The sequence below is a fragment of the Primulina huaijiensis genome, chromosome 4 (genome assembly GCF_012295235.1).
Source record: "Primulina huaijiensis isolate GDHJ02 chromosome 4, ASM1229523v2, whole genome shotgun sequence".
NCBI classification, from domain to species: domain Eukaryota; kingdom Viridiplantae; phylum Streptophyta; class Magnoliopsida; order Lamiales; family Gesneriaceae; genus Primulina; species Primulina huaijiensis.
This window is the reverse complement of record NC_133309.1, coordinates 25,684,970-25,699,522: the sequence shown is the minus strand read 5'-3', so window position 1 is coordinate 25,699,522 and position 14,553 is coordinate 25,684,970. Positions and strand designations below refer to the sequence as shown.

The 14,553-nt window shown below is 36.3% G+C and overlaps 3 protein-coding genes across 3 annotated transcripts; 1 reads left to right on the top strand and 2 right to left on the bottom strand.

Annotated features, from left to right (window-relative positions):
- Positions 1-641: 641 nt before the first annotated feature.
- LOC140974830 (large ribosomal subunit protein eL37x-like) lies at positions 642-2,078 on the bottom strand. Its single transcript, XM_073438320.1, has 4 exons — positions 1,942-2,078; positions 1,682-1,817; positions 1,046-1,147; positions 642-950 (listed from the first exon to the last, which is right to left on the bottom strand). Exons 1-4 carry the CDS (start codon positions 1,942-1,944, stop codon positions 901-903), a joined length of 291 nt encoding a protein of 96 aa, XP_073294421.1. The 5' UTR covers positions 1,945-2,078; the 3' UTR covers positions 642-900.
- Positions 2,079-3,269: 1,191 nt separating this feature from the next.
- Positions 3,270-5,846, bottom strand: LOC140974829 (putative Peroxidase 48). Its single transcript, XM_073438319.1, has 4 exons — positions 5,470-5,846; positions 5,104-5,292; positions 4,846-5,011; positions 3,270-4,760 (listed from the first exon to the last, which is right to left on the bottom strand). Exons 1-4 carry the CDS (start codon positions 5,809-5,811, stop codon positions 4,270-4,272), a joined length of 1,188 nt encoding a protein of 395 aa, XP_073294420.1. The 5' UTR covers positions 5,812-5,846; the 3' UTR covers positions 3,270-4,269.
- On the top strand, positions 3,445-4,005 carry LOC140975039 (uncharacterized). Its single transcript, XM_073438526.1, has one exon. The coding sequence runs from the start codon at positions 3,445-3,447 to the stop codon at positions 4,003-4,005; it is 561 nt and encodes a 186-aa protein (XP_073294627.1).
- Positions 5,847-14,553: the final 8,707 nt, after the last annotated feature.

The window sequence follows — 14,553 nt, the reverse complement described above, 5'->3', positions numbered from 1 at the left end:
TACAAATACTTGCTAAAAACTTGTCGAATTACATCATTGAGAGACGAATTCATGTCAAAGATTAAAAACATAATCAATTGTTTCTTATATAAAATAAAGTATAAAACTTTTACAGTCATTTTTAAGTTCTAAATCGAAAGAATAGAGTCATTTTAATTTTATTATTTTGCCCACAAAAATAAAAAACAAATTAATTAAAATAAAAACTTCACCTCAAACATAAAACTCCACCCCAAAACTTCATCCCAAACTCCACCTCAAATATGCCCAAAACTTCATCCCAAACTCCACCTCAAATATGTAAAACTCGACCTAAATATAAAAACATTGACTCAAATATGAAAAACTTGATCCATATTTAATAAGTATATAATTCATTTTTAGCCATTTTTTTACAATTTTAATCTTTTTTCCGACATGTCGGCGTACGGGAAAAATGAAAAAAAAAAAAAAAAACAGTACCTACGGAGAGGTATTTTATGCTCTCCGATCATATACTTTCAAGGACTCACGGCTAAAGATCCTCACTCTACCATGTCTAGTGTTATATCCCTCGTCACTCCGCAAGTTTCAGAAACTCTCAGCAACTATGTCGGAACATATAAACGCGGACTGTTTTAGTCAAATGAGCTACACAAGCATTAAACCAGACCATCTCAAATTCAAAGAAACTTAGTTCAAATTGAACACCTTCAGAAACTCCAAAGAAACGAAAACCAAAGCTTAATAATAGTGTATAATCCATCTCTACCAAAACAGCCAGGTACAGCAAAAAAAAATTTATCCAAATGAAACAAGGCAAAGATCCCTTCGAAGAAATTCCTAAAATTCTATTGTGTTCTCGAAGCTTCAAAAATACCAAAGTGAAGTACAGTTATGAGTACCGACTTAATTAGGCTATCAAGCAGATGCTGCTGCTGCTGCCTTCTTCCTTGGTGCAGCTTCAGTACCTAAATCCATCAGCGTAAATTTAAAGGACATGAATGATTCCCCAAATTCAAAACAATTCAAAATATAATATTAAAAAGCACATTAAAGTTGACACCTTCTCTAAAGTTGGTCTTGAATCTGCGGGGTACATGGCGGAGATACCTCATCCGTCCAGTTCCAGTAGTCTTTCTACGAATCGCCTTCACACTCCAGTTATCTGAAATATAAAATTTGCTCGAATAACCATTTCAATCAATCATTATTTTTAATTATATTTGTATCAACTACTTACCGATCAATCATGAGGTGATTGCATATTCAGATAAACAAATAAACATGTTTGGTCCGTAGTTTGTAGCAAAGATAGCATTTTTAGAGGCAATACTTTCTCAAAATCAACAATTGAGCAAATTGCTCGCACCATAGATAGAATACAAATGAAGCATCTTTTAACCTCATATATAAAGCTTTCTCGAATAACCAGCTCAATCAACAATCAATAGGAACCATCTACAACTAAAAATAGTAAACTGTTTGCACCATATATTTACTGCAAAGACAGGATTTTACATCTGATATACAAATCAGCTCAAATAAAAAGACTAATCTGCCATCAAAAGCAACAATCTACAATTAACTGATTAACACTTACAATATTTTTTTGCAAAGGAAGCATCATTTTTATTTTCATCCACTCAATTTCAATCCAAAATGTAGCCAAAATATATATGTAAATAAAAGAATACTGTACATGTTCTCTTGCGAGCGGCAGGATAAGCACAGGCGGAACATCGGCTCTTCTGGAGGTGGAAGCTGCGGCGGCCACACCTCACGCACAGTGTGTGGGTTTTGTTTCTCCTCTTCCCAAAGCTCCCCGTCCCCTTACCCTAGAACAATACACACACAATACACATACTACGAAAAATTCACAATAACTATACTTAAACGAAAGATCGAATTGAAATAAACTTAGAAAACGAAGAAACATTGAGGATTCAGTCACAAATTTACCATGACTTTGAAACTGGAGAAACCCTGATTTTCTCGTTAGCGCCCAGATCGAAGATGTACTGCGGCGATGGAGGGAGTCTTATATTAGAGTCCAATGCCAAGGGAAGAAGTGGAGAAAAGTTAGGGTTGGGCTTTGAAGATAATTGGGCCAAATGGGCCTACGGAAATCTGTTCGGTTATATACAAGACCATATTGAGAATGAATCTTCCAGTACGGGTCCATTAGACGCTATCTTAATTCTTAATCAATTAGTAACGAAATGACACTAAAATAAAATGGTTCCCAATTTAAACCATATATCGTGTTCGAGACTCAACTGTAATAAACTTAAATCCAACTAAGTTGGGGCAATACTTTTATTGAATACTCGCGTATTTTTTAATGAAATACGCACGCAAGTGAGTATATATATTCATTAGTGACCGAAGCACGCATTTTGTATGTGTGCAAATGAACTACAAATATGATTCGCATATATTTGAGGTAGTGACTATTTTTAGAGTAAGTTTCTTGTGAGACAGTTTCACGAATCTTTATGAGATCGGTCAACCCTACCGATATTTATAATAAAAAGTAATACTCTTAACATAAAAAATAATAATTTTTCATGGATGACTCAAATAAAAATTCTGTCTCACAAAATACGATCCGTGAGACCGTCTCACATGAGTTTTTACTTTTTTTTTTTTAAGCACTAAACTATAAGAAATAAGAAAGTGACCACACAAATAGTGAAGTTATGACCTTATCTCTTAGTTTCAATTAATTTGGTCCTGGCTTTATCCCACTTTTCAACTAACATGCTCTGAGGTAGGGGCCCTGCCATTATGTAACAAAATTCCTTTCTTTATAGCACAACATATAAATAACAGTCTTAATTAAAAACATGGATTAACATTCATCTTAATGATTGGATATAGTTCATCATTTTTGTAATAAAAATATTTGGAGATATTTGGGAATAATTTTAGTCAAACTTCATTTTTTAGGAAACGACATTTTCTAAGTATATTTGAATGTTTTCAAATACACATAAGAAAGTCATTTTTAAAGAAAAAATATTTGACCAAGTTTATTTTGCTAACTAGCAAAATTCATGCCCAAGTTTCATTCTTTTATTGCTGTGTTTGACCCTAAAACACTGCTTTTTCACACTTCTCGTAACAATCTTGAATTGAATATTTAGATTATATCAAGTTGTCAAGAAAATGATAGCTCCATTAATTTTTTATGTTGTTTTCTAAAAAATAATTGTATTGTTTTATTTTGGGAATCGAAAGCCAATCCCACAAGAAGTCCAAAAGACAGCAAACTAGTGAATCAAAATCTGATAAAATTTGTCCTTTCCTCATTGCCATTTGTCTCCATCCTGTTTCTTTAATTACATATAACAACACTTGCAGCCCCTAAACCAGAATGATCCCCACCAAATTTGGAGCTTTCTAGTCACCACAGATAGGGGAGCACATATGAGAAGAAGAAGAATCAAACAAACCCTTTACATGACCAACAAAATCTTCCAAAAAACACTCCAAAATCTCAAATATGTTCTATTACAGAGGCACGAAAAGCAACCTGAAACTCCTCTCCTGAATCCCATTTTTCCTAGTGAGCCAACAAAAGGAGATGAGCTACGTAGCTGTAAAAAGAACTCCAGGAATGCAGCAGATCAAAAGGGATTCAAGGGTTCAAAAGATGAGAAGAAGACAATCACATACTCTGTAGTGAAACAAGAAGAAACTGGTTTCTTGGCCGTGCACGCGTTAGCTCGAAAAATGAACGATTTGGAATTGATGGACGTGAATGATGATGAGGACCATGTATCGGATTTGGAAGAAGTTTTTCACTTTTATTATCTCATTACATGTCCGGCTTATCTTGATATTGTTGATAGGTTTTTCATGGATATGTATTCGGAATTCATAGTTCCCCACCTGTCGAAAAGTGTCAATAGTTCGATGAGGGAGCTGGGATCAGGCAGCGTTCACGGTTCAATGAGGAAACTTGGAGGATTAGCCAGCGCGCACAGTTCAATGAGGAGTCTAGGCCCTCTAAAGCTGTAGAAAATTATGTTCATTTGAATCTATTTCTTCTTACTTCCGTATTGTTACTGTTTTATTAGTAAAACAATTGTATCTTAAATGAAGTCCAGTGATTGGTCCACCGAGATCATTGTTTCTTGGTAGAAAATTTTGGACATTGATAAATTGGCCAGCGAAATCCAAAGGCTAAGATACAGAATCGAATGGAAATTTCAGTAAATGAATCATGAAATATGACATTGAAAACCAACTACAGAATTCAGCAGATTTCGTGTACACAAAATTTTAGTTCACTTTTCGGCAATTAAGCCGGACCTGACCCATCGGTGAGGTCCGAACCCCAAGATCAGAAAGCTTGATCATTGTGAGGCCGAAATCCCTCTGAAACAGTGTAATATCCGATGCATATGCTCGAACCCAAGTCTCAGTTTCTTCCCCAGATGTCATCTGCTGATCAACAAAGAGCAATCCTTTGCCTTGCAGAAGACTCCGGTAGTATAACATACCGAAACTTTTTCTAGGTCCCTCGTAATCCATTTTAATCCCCGGATCTTGAAATAAGGTGGTGTTTGATAAAATATGCAATGTTGAAGAAGGAGAAGGCGAAGACGACGGCGACGGTGATGGTGCCGGCAGGGCATGACTTCGATTGCACGTGGACCTTAGCTGCTCAAGAAATTCGGTATCTAGAGATGGGTCTGGTCCATCTGTTCCACTGAAGTTGTAGAGCCGGTTGAGGAAGAACTTGCAGTGAATTGTTCCAGTGCTGTGGGCGCCTACAACGTATCATGAAACAAGAGTTATATAACACCAAACAACCTGTGATTTTTAAGGAAAGGATGTGAATTTAATATAGTATACCTAATAGACTGACAGTCTCTCTCTCATCAAATCCTCTAGTTGAAAACGATTCAATGGTTTTCGAGAGATGATCTTGCGGACTAGGTAGCTCGTATGTCGCTTCTTCGAAAAACGACACCGTGCTGTCTTTTCTACCAGTGTACAGAGGGTAGAAAGGGCCACCAGCCTGAAATATCAACATGTAAGAGATGAAAAAAAAATTCAAACATTTACAAACACGCAGTCGCACATGTATTAAAATCACAGGGGAAGGCTTACAAGAAGAACGCTTTCTCTAGCTGACAAAACAATAATATCCGCGCAAGAAACGACTCCAGGGCACGATTCTTCGAGCTCGGATTTGATAATGTCGATAACATCAAAGCCCTTCAAGGATACATTTGGTGGAGAGTCTTTTTCACTCTCCATTACATCAGTAGCATCCAGTAAAACTGAGGCATCGCATCCCTATGCAAAAATTGGGCAGAGTAACGGAATATACAATTTTTATTAAATACAAACAAATAATCGCGGCTCAAGAACAAGAACAACGGGAATCATGGAGAAAATCGAAAGAAAATCTGTTGCCAAAAAAGTGAAATCTTCATTTCAAAATCAAATTAATAAAAACAGAGGAAAACTTACCTCCACAAAGCAATCATGAAAGGCAAGTCTCAGCAGAGCCGGGGCGACATCGGGCCGCAGCTCATACAACTCTCGAACAATTGACCGGATTATCTGCTCAGCGAACGGGCAAGATTCATTATAGTAATCATACCTGAGCCATTCATGAGGAGGGTCCCCTATTTCATTTTCTTGGAGCTTTCTATCGATCGATATATCCCCGAGAATCGAAGGCGGATCTTCTCGAGAGTAATCTGCATTCTGAAACACACCCTTTCTATTAGTTTCCGCACTTTGGTTCTTGAGAGAGATCAAAACACACAGCAGAAACACAAGAAAACTCAGTTTTCTAGTGAAATCCATGCCAAGAACTTCAACTGAAAAATCCCACTTTTCAATTTCTGCAATGGAGTTTGCGATTAATTTTGTTTGCTGTTCAGAAGATTTGAGTGGCGGAAATGAGTTTAATGGGACTTGTGAAGCCAAGTCGTTATTCTGTTGAGAAGCGGGAATGGACAAAGGCAAATTGACTTAGGTGCCCTTGTATTATTGTAAACAGAAAAGCGAGATTGGAGGAGTTATTCGACAAATTACAAATTACAAATTAGTGGGATATAATTTATTTTTTAAATATATAGAAGCGGAAATTATTTTTATGCTGGAATTTATCATTTCATTATTAAAATGATATTGCGCCGCTAAGTAATAATATTTTTACGAAAACTCTTATAAGATTGTTTCACGAGTTAATTTAATGAGACGACTGTCCTGTGCCAAGCCGACTTATGAAAAATATTAATTTTTTTTATGTAAAAAATATTGCTTTTACTTGCATATATGGATTGGATCTACACATCTTGCGGATATAGATATATGATTAAGAACAACAATTTACAAATTTTTGGAAGAAATGAAATGAGCATGTTTCTTGTGAGACGGTTTTACGAATCTTTGTCTGTGAGACGGGTCAACCCTACTGATATTCACAATAAAAAATAATACTTTTAACATAAAAAGTAATAATTTTCATGGATGACCCAAATAAGAGATTCGTCTCACGAAATTGATCCGTGAGATCGTCTCACGAGAATTTTTGTGAAATGAAATAAAGAGAAATTAGAAGCAATTGGATTTATTTTAGTTATAATTATTTGGATTTTAATGTGAATGCAAATATATTATGTTTACATTTTTGTATTTGGATGAGTGGATTCAAGAAGTTGAATTTCAAATCCATTAGAAAAAAATGTCAAACATGATGTAATCTATACAAGATTTTTAAAACCTCCAAAATTTAAAAGTGCCAATATTGTAAATTGCTTAATTTGTTTGAGTGATCACACGTAAACATCTAAATATTAAGATCGATCAAAACAAGGTAAAATGATAAAACCAAATCAATGAAAGATCACAATCCATCAAAACTAGGTGGAAAAGTACGTAACAACATACGACTATAAAAGTTCTATTCCACTCTTCTCAACCTTGAAACGATGGAGTCCCAAATCTTTGCAGCAGAAAACCATTTCCATCGTCTTCCACCGGAGCTAATCATCTCCGTTTTCGACAAAATCTCAGATGCCAAATGCCTGTGCATTTGATGTTCGGTCTCCAAGCATTTCGCCGCATTTGTTCTTCAAACCTCATTCGTTTCTGTGCAAATTCCAACCGTTGTTCTCCCATTTGCTGGGGTTCCAATGTTTTCTGCTGATCCTGTTTGGCCACCAGGAGTTGCCAGCTTCTTGAAAAAATTTCATCGCCTTGAATCTGTAACGATTCGATTTTCATTCTGTAAATCCAATATTGGCTGGATGAGACAGCATAGATCTCTACCTTTACTTAGGTGGAGATCGGATTCATCTAGCTTCATCTTTGTTTTAGTCAGGAATTGCGTAGCTTCGTCTGATGATGGTAGTACATGCACGGAGGCCACAAGTACATGCATAGTAAAGCAATTTTTTCGCCAGATTTTAACTCACCTGCAAGATGCCACTTTGAGGTTTTCTTATATCAAAGAGCTTCTTGCTGTTCTTCCTAACGTAAAGAAAGTTTCGGTAGTGGACTCTTTGAACCAGGGGAGTGTTGTTTTCGTAGAAGAAGACATTGCTAGTGCGAAAAAGGAGCCATCGGAGGGTCTCCATGAATGCTATGTAAAGTGATGGAAAACATCCCAAGTGAAACTACCATTTTCTAGATGTGTGATGAAGGATGTGACCCTTTTTTCAGTTCAAAAAAATGAGGCTTGTGATGTTTTCAAGGCGGAGAAGTTATTCGAAGAGAAAGAATACCGTGAACTCGCCATAAGTTTGATGAAGGAAGAAGCCTCTTTTGAACCTACCTTTTCCCTTCCCATCGAAGCCAATTTTGCCGACACTGTAAGTATGGCATTGTTGAATTTCATTCTACAACTGGAGAACTGCAAAGGTCCATTTGGTCTCATTTATTGAACTTCGTTTTCAAATGTACAATAAAAAAATCATCGTTCAAAAAGGTGTACCCTAGGCAGCGTCCAGCGCGGGGCACTCGCTCGACTTTTAAAACCACCTAGGAAATTTTACTTTTTTAAAAAAAGGTTTTTCGACATATTTTTTAATCAATTTGTATCGGATAAAGATTAGTAATATGTCATTAATTTTGAGTATATAGGAGAATTATTAGAGAAATATATAGATAAACAAGAAGAAAACGCCGCATAGGCGCTAGGCAGTGGGTGATCGTTTCTTTTGTTACACTTCGGTTACGTTTAAGTAATTAATTCAATTACAAATCAAGTATAACTATGTCACATCAAAAGAATTTTACAAAAATGTTCATTCAATTTAAAAAACTATCACATTAACTGTAAACAAATATATCTAACATAATTGGTCCATTGATTTTCTAAAAAATTCAACCCATTTCAATGGCATATCTATACATGAAAACTCAAGAATTTGATTTAGATCGACAAAATTTATTAATATCTAATTTTACTGTTACAAATGCAATACGTGTTCATGAGTCGCTAGTACATATATAAATACTAATTACTCAAACCTCATTAAAATACCTAAAAATATCAAACATTTTATTATTAAATAAAACAAATAGTTCAAAAAAAATATAACAACCACGTCCAAATAAAAAAAACAATAAATAAGTATTGCTTTGATTATTGTATCTATTTAAATCTTTTATAGAGATATTCTATCAACAATCAATCAATTTTTTGAAGGAAAATGTAAAGATGCATTATCATATTTTAGCAGTAAAACTGGAAGTATCAAATCTTAAAACCATAACCACCAACGAAAATTTAAATCGAACCAAATCAACCAAAATTTATTGTTCGGTTTGGTTTTTCGGTTTCAACCATTTAATGCGCAACCTAGTCGAATCTCACCTAAATGGTGCAGCCGGTCCTTGATGGATCATTAAGCTATTTAAAATCTGTTTCGACTTTCAAAATCGTTAGGGTTCATCGGTGTTGCAGACCCGATTTGGGTAGCATATTCATGAAGTCAATACAAAAAATTAAAGTAAATTAAATTAAATGAAGTGTTAATTATTTGATACCCCAACTTTCTTTAAAATTTGTAAAGCTTCACTATTTTGTGGGATTTGCTAATGGAAGAGTGAACTATTTAGATTTTGTAGATGACGCTATTTTCCACGACATTTAATATAACTCCTAACTTTCATCTTAATTTTTTTATATATATAAAAAAAAATAGAATCTTAGATGATAATAATATGGATTGGATCAATAATTAATAGTTAATGAAATTGTAAACCTTAAAATGATAATGAATTAATAGTATATTATTACTATGATGAACAAACAACATTTATCAAAATCAAATCTTTCAAAACAAACACCAAATCAATGAAAGATTACAATCCATGAAAAATAGGTGGAGAAGTTACACCAAACGAGCATAAAACTCTACTGAACCTTTGGAAGAAGATGATGGAGTCTGAAGATCAAAACCATTTCCATCTTCTGAACCTTTGGGAGAAGATGATGGAGCTTGAAGAAAACTATTTCCATCGTCTTCCAAAGGAGCTAATCATCTCCATTTTCGACAAAATCTTGGATCCCAAATGGTTATGCATTTGTTGTTCGGTCTCTGTTGGACAAATTCCACCGCTTCCACCGCTTCAATCATGTTCCACCGCTTCAATCACGTATCATCCCAATAATTTAGCTTCTATTACAAATCATTCCAATTTGCTATTCCTTAATGATTGTAATTATTGTTAGTTTCTATTATTACTCTTTTTTACCTTGTATATTGTACTTGTAACCATTATATATACATTGTTCGATAATGAATGAATACAAAAAAGGTTCACAAAGTTCACATGGTATCAGAGCGGTGAACAATCCCATTTCATTTTTTATTTTTCCTTCATCATGGCCGAAGATGAAGAGATATCAAACACCACTATGCCACCATCCATCAAAACAAATTCCTACGCCATTCATCATTCTGATAGCCTGTCCACAATCCTTGTCACTCCTCTCTTAACAGGAGACAATTATGGATCTTGGAGTCGTGCAATCACGATGGCGCTTCGAGCAAAAAACAAACTGATTTTCGTTGATGGCTCTCTTCCGGTTCCTTCCGAAAAGGATGACATTTCTAATTGGGAACGATGCAATGACTTGGTAAGTAGTTGGATTCTCAACTCTGTTTCCCCGAACATTCGTCCGAGCATCTTGTACGCTGATACTGCAGCACAGATCTGGATTGATTTAAAGGAGCGCTTCTCTCAATCAAATGCGCCCAAAAGTTATCAACTGAAGCAATCTATTGCTGCCCTCAAACAAGAAGGCATGTCTGTCTCCTTGTATTTCACACAACTAAAATCATTATGGGATGAACTCAACTCCCTCATTCCCATTCCTCCTTGCATCTGTAGCAATGCAAAAGGCATCATTGACCATCAACATCAAGACCGTGCTATGGAATTTCTGCAGGGACTTCATGACAGTTTCTCGGCTGTTCGAAGCCAAATACTCCTAATGGAACCATTTCCTTCTATTCAGCGTATATATAATCTGGTACGCCAAGAGGAGAAGCAACAAGAAATCAATATCCGGACAATTCCCAACATCGACTCCGATGCACTTCAAGCATACAAAGCAGCGCCTCGACCTTTTGGAAAACGTCCGCGCCCTTTCTGTGATCATTGTAATAAACACGGCCACACACTCGCCACATGCTACCAACTCCATGGATTTCCCGACAAACAAAGAAAAAAATCAGTCCCGTCACCAACCACTACCGTTGCCCCTCCTACTCAATTGACGCCTGACCAATACAACAAAGTCCTTGCACTCATGGCCGCCAAAGAATCAGATGGACCATCTGAAAGGGGATCGGTTACGGTGACCGGAAGAGCAACGGAAGTTTAAAAATCAAATTTTTATGTAAAAATTTCGGCCACCTCCATATCTTGGTGTAGCAAATACAAAAACAACAAAATGTCATACATAGTGTGTTTAGAAAAATACCTATCAACCTCTTGAGGTTGATGATGGCTCCAACTAAGGTGTAAACACCTTAGCTCTTGTATGGCAAGAACTTCTACAAGCTTCCAAAGAGCACTCCTTGCTCTAAAATAAAGCCCACCACCAACTAGGTAGATCCCCTCATATTTTGCACTAGAAAAATATGAGGATTTTTCTTTGAGAAGTGAGTGTTTTCTCCAACCATTGAAGAACAAAAAAAATGGAGAGAATGAATAGTATTTTCGGCCACTATTCATGCTAGGAGAGAAGGAGAGACATTTTTTTGTTGTGGGAAAAGTTAAAGTAAAAAAGTTGCATGCCAAGCCTTGATTATACAAAAGTTGTCTCCCAACCTTTCACCTCCCATGCATGCAAGTTATATTTGATTTTTAACAATTAAAAATCCATGAACTTATTTTTAATTATCTCAAACATATTTGAGACTAATTAAACATTACTTGAATTTACTCAAGTCCCACTAGTTAAATAATTATTTAAATTGAGCACTACAAGACTCAATATGATTTAATTAATTCAACACTTGAATTAATTTAATTTAGTCCATAATAATGTTTATGAAAATCACAATTTTCAAATACATTATTTATTTGGCCAACTTTTAATTTAAGAACACATTCATAAATTAAAATTACATTTCTCTCATAGAAGTCATACTTCTATTTTTCCTTACGCCTATAAACTCATTTATAAGCCGTTCAACACATTGAACTATTTTCTCCTTTATAGAAGTCATACTTCTAATTTTCCTTACGCTTATAAACTCCTTTATAAGCCGTTCAACATATTGAACTATTTTACTTCTCAACGGGATCTAGAAAGCTAGTACTTGTGTGGCCCTCAATGGTTCATTGATACAACTAGCCGTGGGTTCACATCTCCATGTGATTCGGACTAAACATGTCCTTATTTGAGCATACCCCAATTGCTCCACTCTTACTTATCAACTCCTTGATAACAAGAACGTCAGAACTCAAGTCTGATAGTACCCAACCAATCATGTTAAACGCCTAGCAGCATCGCTTACAAGATTCCCTAGGTATCAAATGATAGTGCCTGCAAGAACCATTCAATGATGGTTAGCGTACAGTACGGTCTCTTCATCTCATATATCCCGATCGATTCGACAACCATTTGTTTATCGAGAGTTGCCAATGAATCGATACTATGTGTCATGTCGTAGTTGCATCGATGGTGTAATCTATGAAACCCCTTTCATAATTACCACCATACTCTGATCAGAGATTTCAAACTACACGCACATGAAAACACATAGGATATCCATACCCGTAGGTAAGCGGTGAATCCCCGACTACAATGCATCGACTCCTATATGTTTAGACAGAACACCCAACCTTGCCACCTGATGACCCCATGAGAGTCGGTAAACAAGTCAAAGTGTAATTCTAGCACATAGAGTCTCAATGTTGTCCCGTGTCATAAGGACTAATGGTGTACAACCATAAACTAGGACTTTTCCACTCGATAAGTGAGAACCACTTGGAAAGTTCTTTAATGGAGGGTTGTTCAGTGCACTCTACCAGGAGCACCTATCTGCATGCTCGGATATCACAATGTCACCTACCAATGAAACATGGTACTCACATCGCAGATACTAGTCTCAAGCTCGAGCGGCCTATATCCTTCTTAGCGGCGGCTGAATCGACTAGGAACCGTTTAGAATATACAGTATTCCAAATATGAGTTTCATGATACGCATCATATGAGCATCTCATATTCTTTCTACTATTTGTATATTCAAGGGCTTTATCTATGCAATTAGCATGGGTATATAGATAAAGATGTGCCAAAACAATAATTTCAAATATTATTAAAATAAAGATTGTTTATACATAGAGTTTCATTGTGAACACTCGGCCAACACTTGGCTCGACGTGCACCTACTCTAACACCATCAGCTCACTTAGCAGGTACAATTCTAACTTGTTCTTTCCCTTATTGGATTATTGATTCAGGGGCATCAAACCATATATGCACATCTTTATCCTCGTTCTCTTCCTATGCATCTGTCGACAATCCTTTATCGGTTCAGATACCCGATGGTTCTTATGCGCCTGTGATTCACATAGGCACTGTTCGCTATTCTCCATCGCTCACGCTTGAGAATGTTTTCCACATACCATCTTTTAAATTCAATCTGCTATCTATATCACAACTAACAAAATCAAGTAATTGTGATGTGATTTTTTCTTCTTCTCAATGCCTATTTCAGGACCGAACAACGAAGAAGATGATTGGTCGGGGTAGTGCTCGCAATGGACTCTTCTATCTTGATGCACATTTATCTTGCAATTCTGCCCTTTCATTTCAATTATGTAATAAGTTTGATATATGGCATGCTAGACTCGGCCATCCATCAACATCTCGTTTTAATTTCATTGTTAAGAGTTTTCCCAACGTTAATGCAAATAAAAGTTTCATTTGTGACGTTTGTCCACGGGCTAAACAATAATGCCTCTCCTTTCCTCGCAGTACCTCGAGTTCTTCTCATTGTTTTGAATTAATTCATGTTGATATTTGGGGTGCTTTTTCTATACCATCGCATAATGGTTCACGTTATTTCTTGACGATTGTAGATGATTATTCAAGATGTACTTGGATATATTTAATGAAAAACAAATGTGAAACCTTTAATATGTTGAATCATTTCTTCAACCAAATCAATCGGCAATTTTACAAAAAAATATCAAAAATAAGTTCTGGTACAGGAGGAATTTTTCTCCCTCAATTGCAAGTCATTCGTTCCGACAACGGCACTGAATTTCTTTCTAAGCAAATGCAAAATTGGTTTCACGCTAATGGCATTACTCACCAGCGAAGTTGCGTTGCAACTCCCCAACAAAATGGGATTGTTGAACGAAAATATCGTCATCTTCTTGATGTCGCACGAGCTCTACGATTTCAGGCCAATCTGCCACTTTCCTTTTGGGGAGATTGTATTCTTACTGCAGCATTCCTCATTAATAAACTTCCAACACCAATGCTACAGTACAAGTCACCTCATCAAATTTTACTTGGAACCGCTCCATCGTACTCATCCTTACGGGTTTTCGGCTGCTTATGTTTTTCAAAAAATATGCACATTCAACATAAGTTCGATGCACGAGCCAAACCCGGTATCTTTGTCGGTTACCCTTTTGGACAAAAAGGATATCGCGTTTATGACATTACCACGCGACGAATATCCGTTCCCCGCCATGTCATCTTCCATGAATCTGTCTTTCCATATCGTGATATTCATTCTCCATCATCAAGTGAATCAATCTCCATCACTCCACTTAATGACGATGAAACATTTGATATTTCTATTCTTTCAGTGCCTCGTTCTCACAACAATGACGCGCCTTCATACATGGACAATATTTCTCATAATGTTCCATCAATGACTGCGCTTCCAATCAGTTCACAACCTAATTCAGATAATGCTTCACAACCAGCGGAAACACCCTCATGTTCTACTACACCAGTACCCACTCATCCTCAACGGGCTCGTCGCCCCCCACTCATCTCGACGATTACATATGTCATAATGTTTCTTCGTCCACCAATTTTCCTTTGACGAATTATTT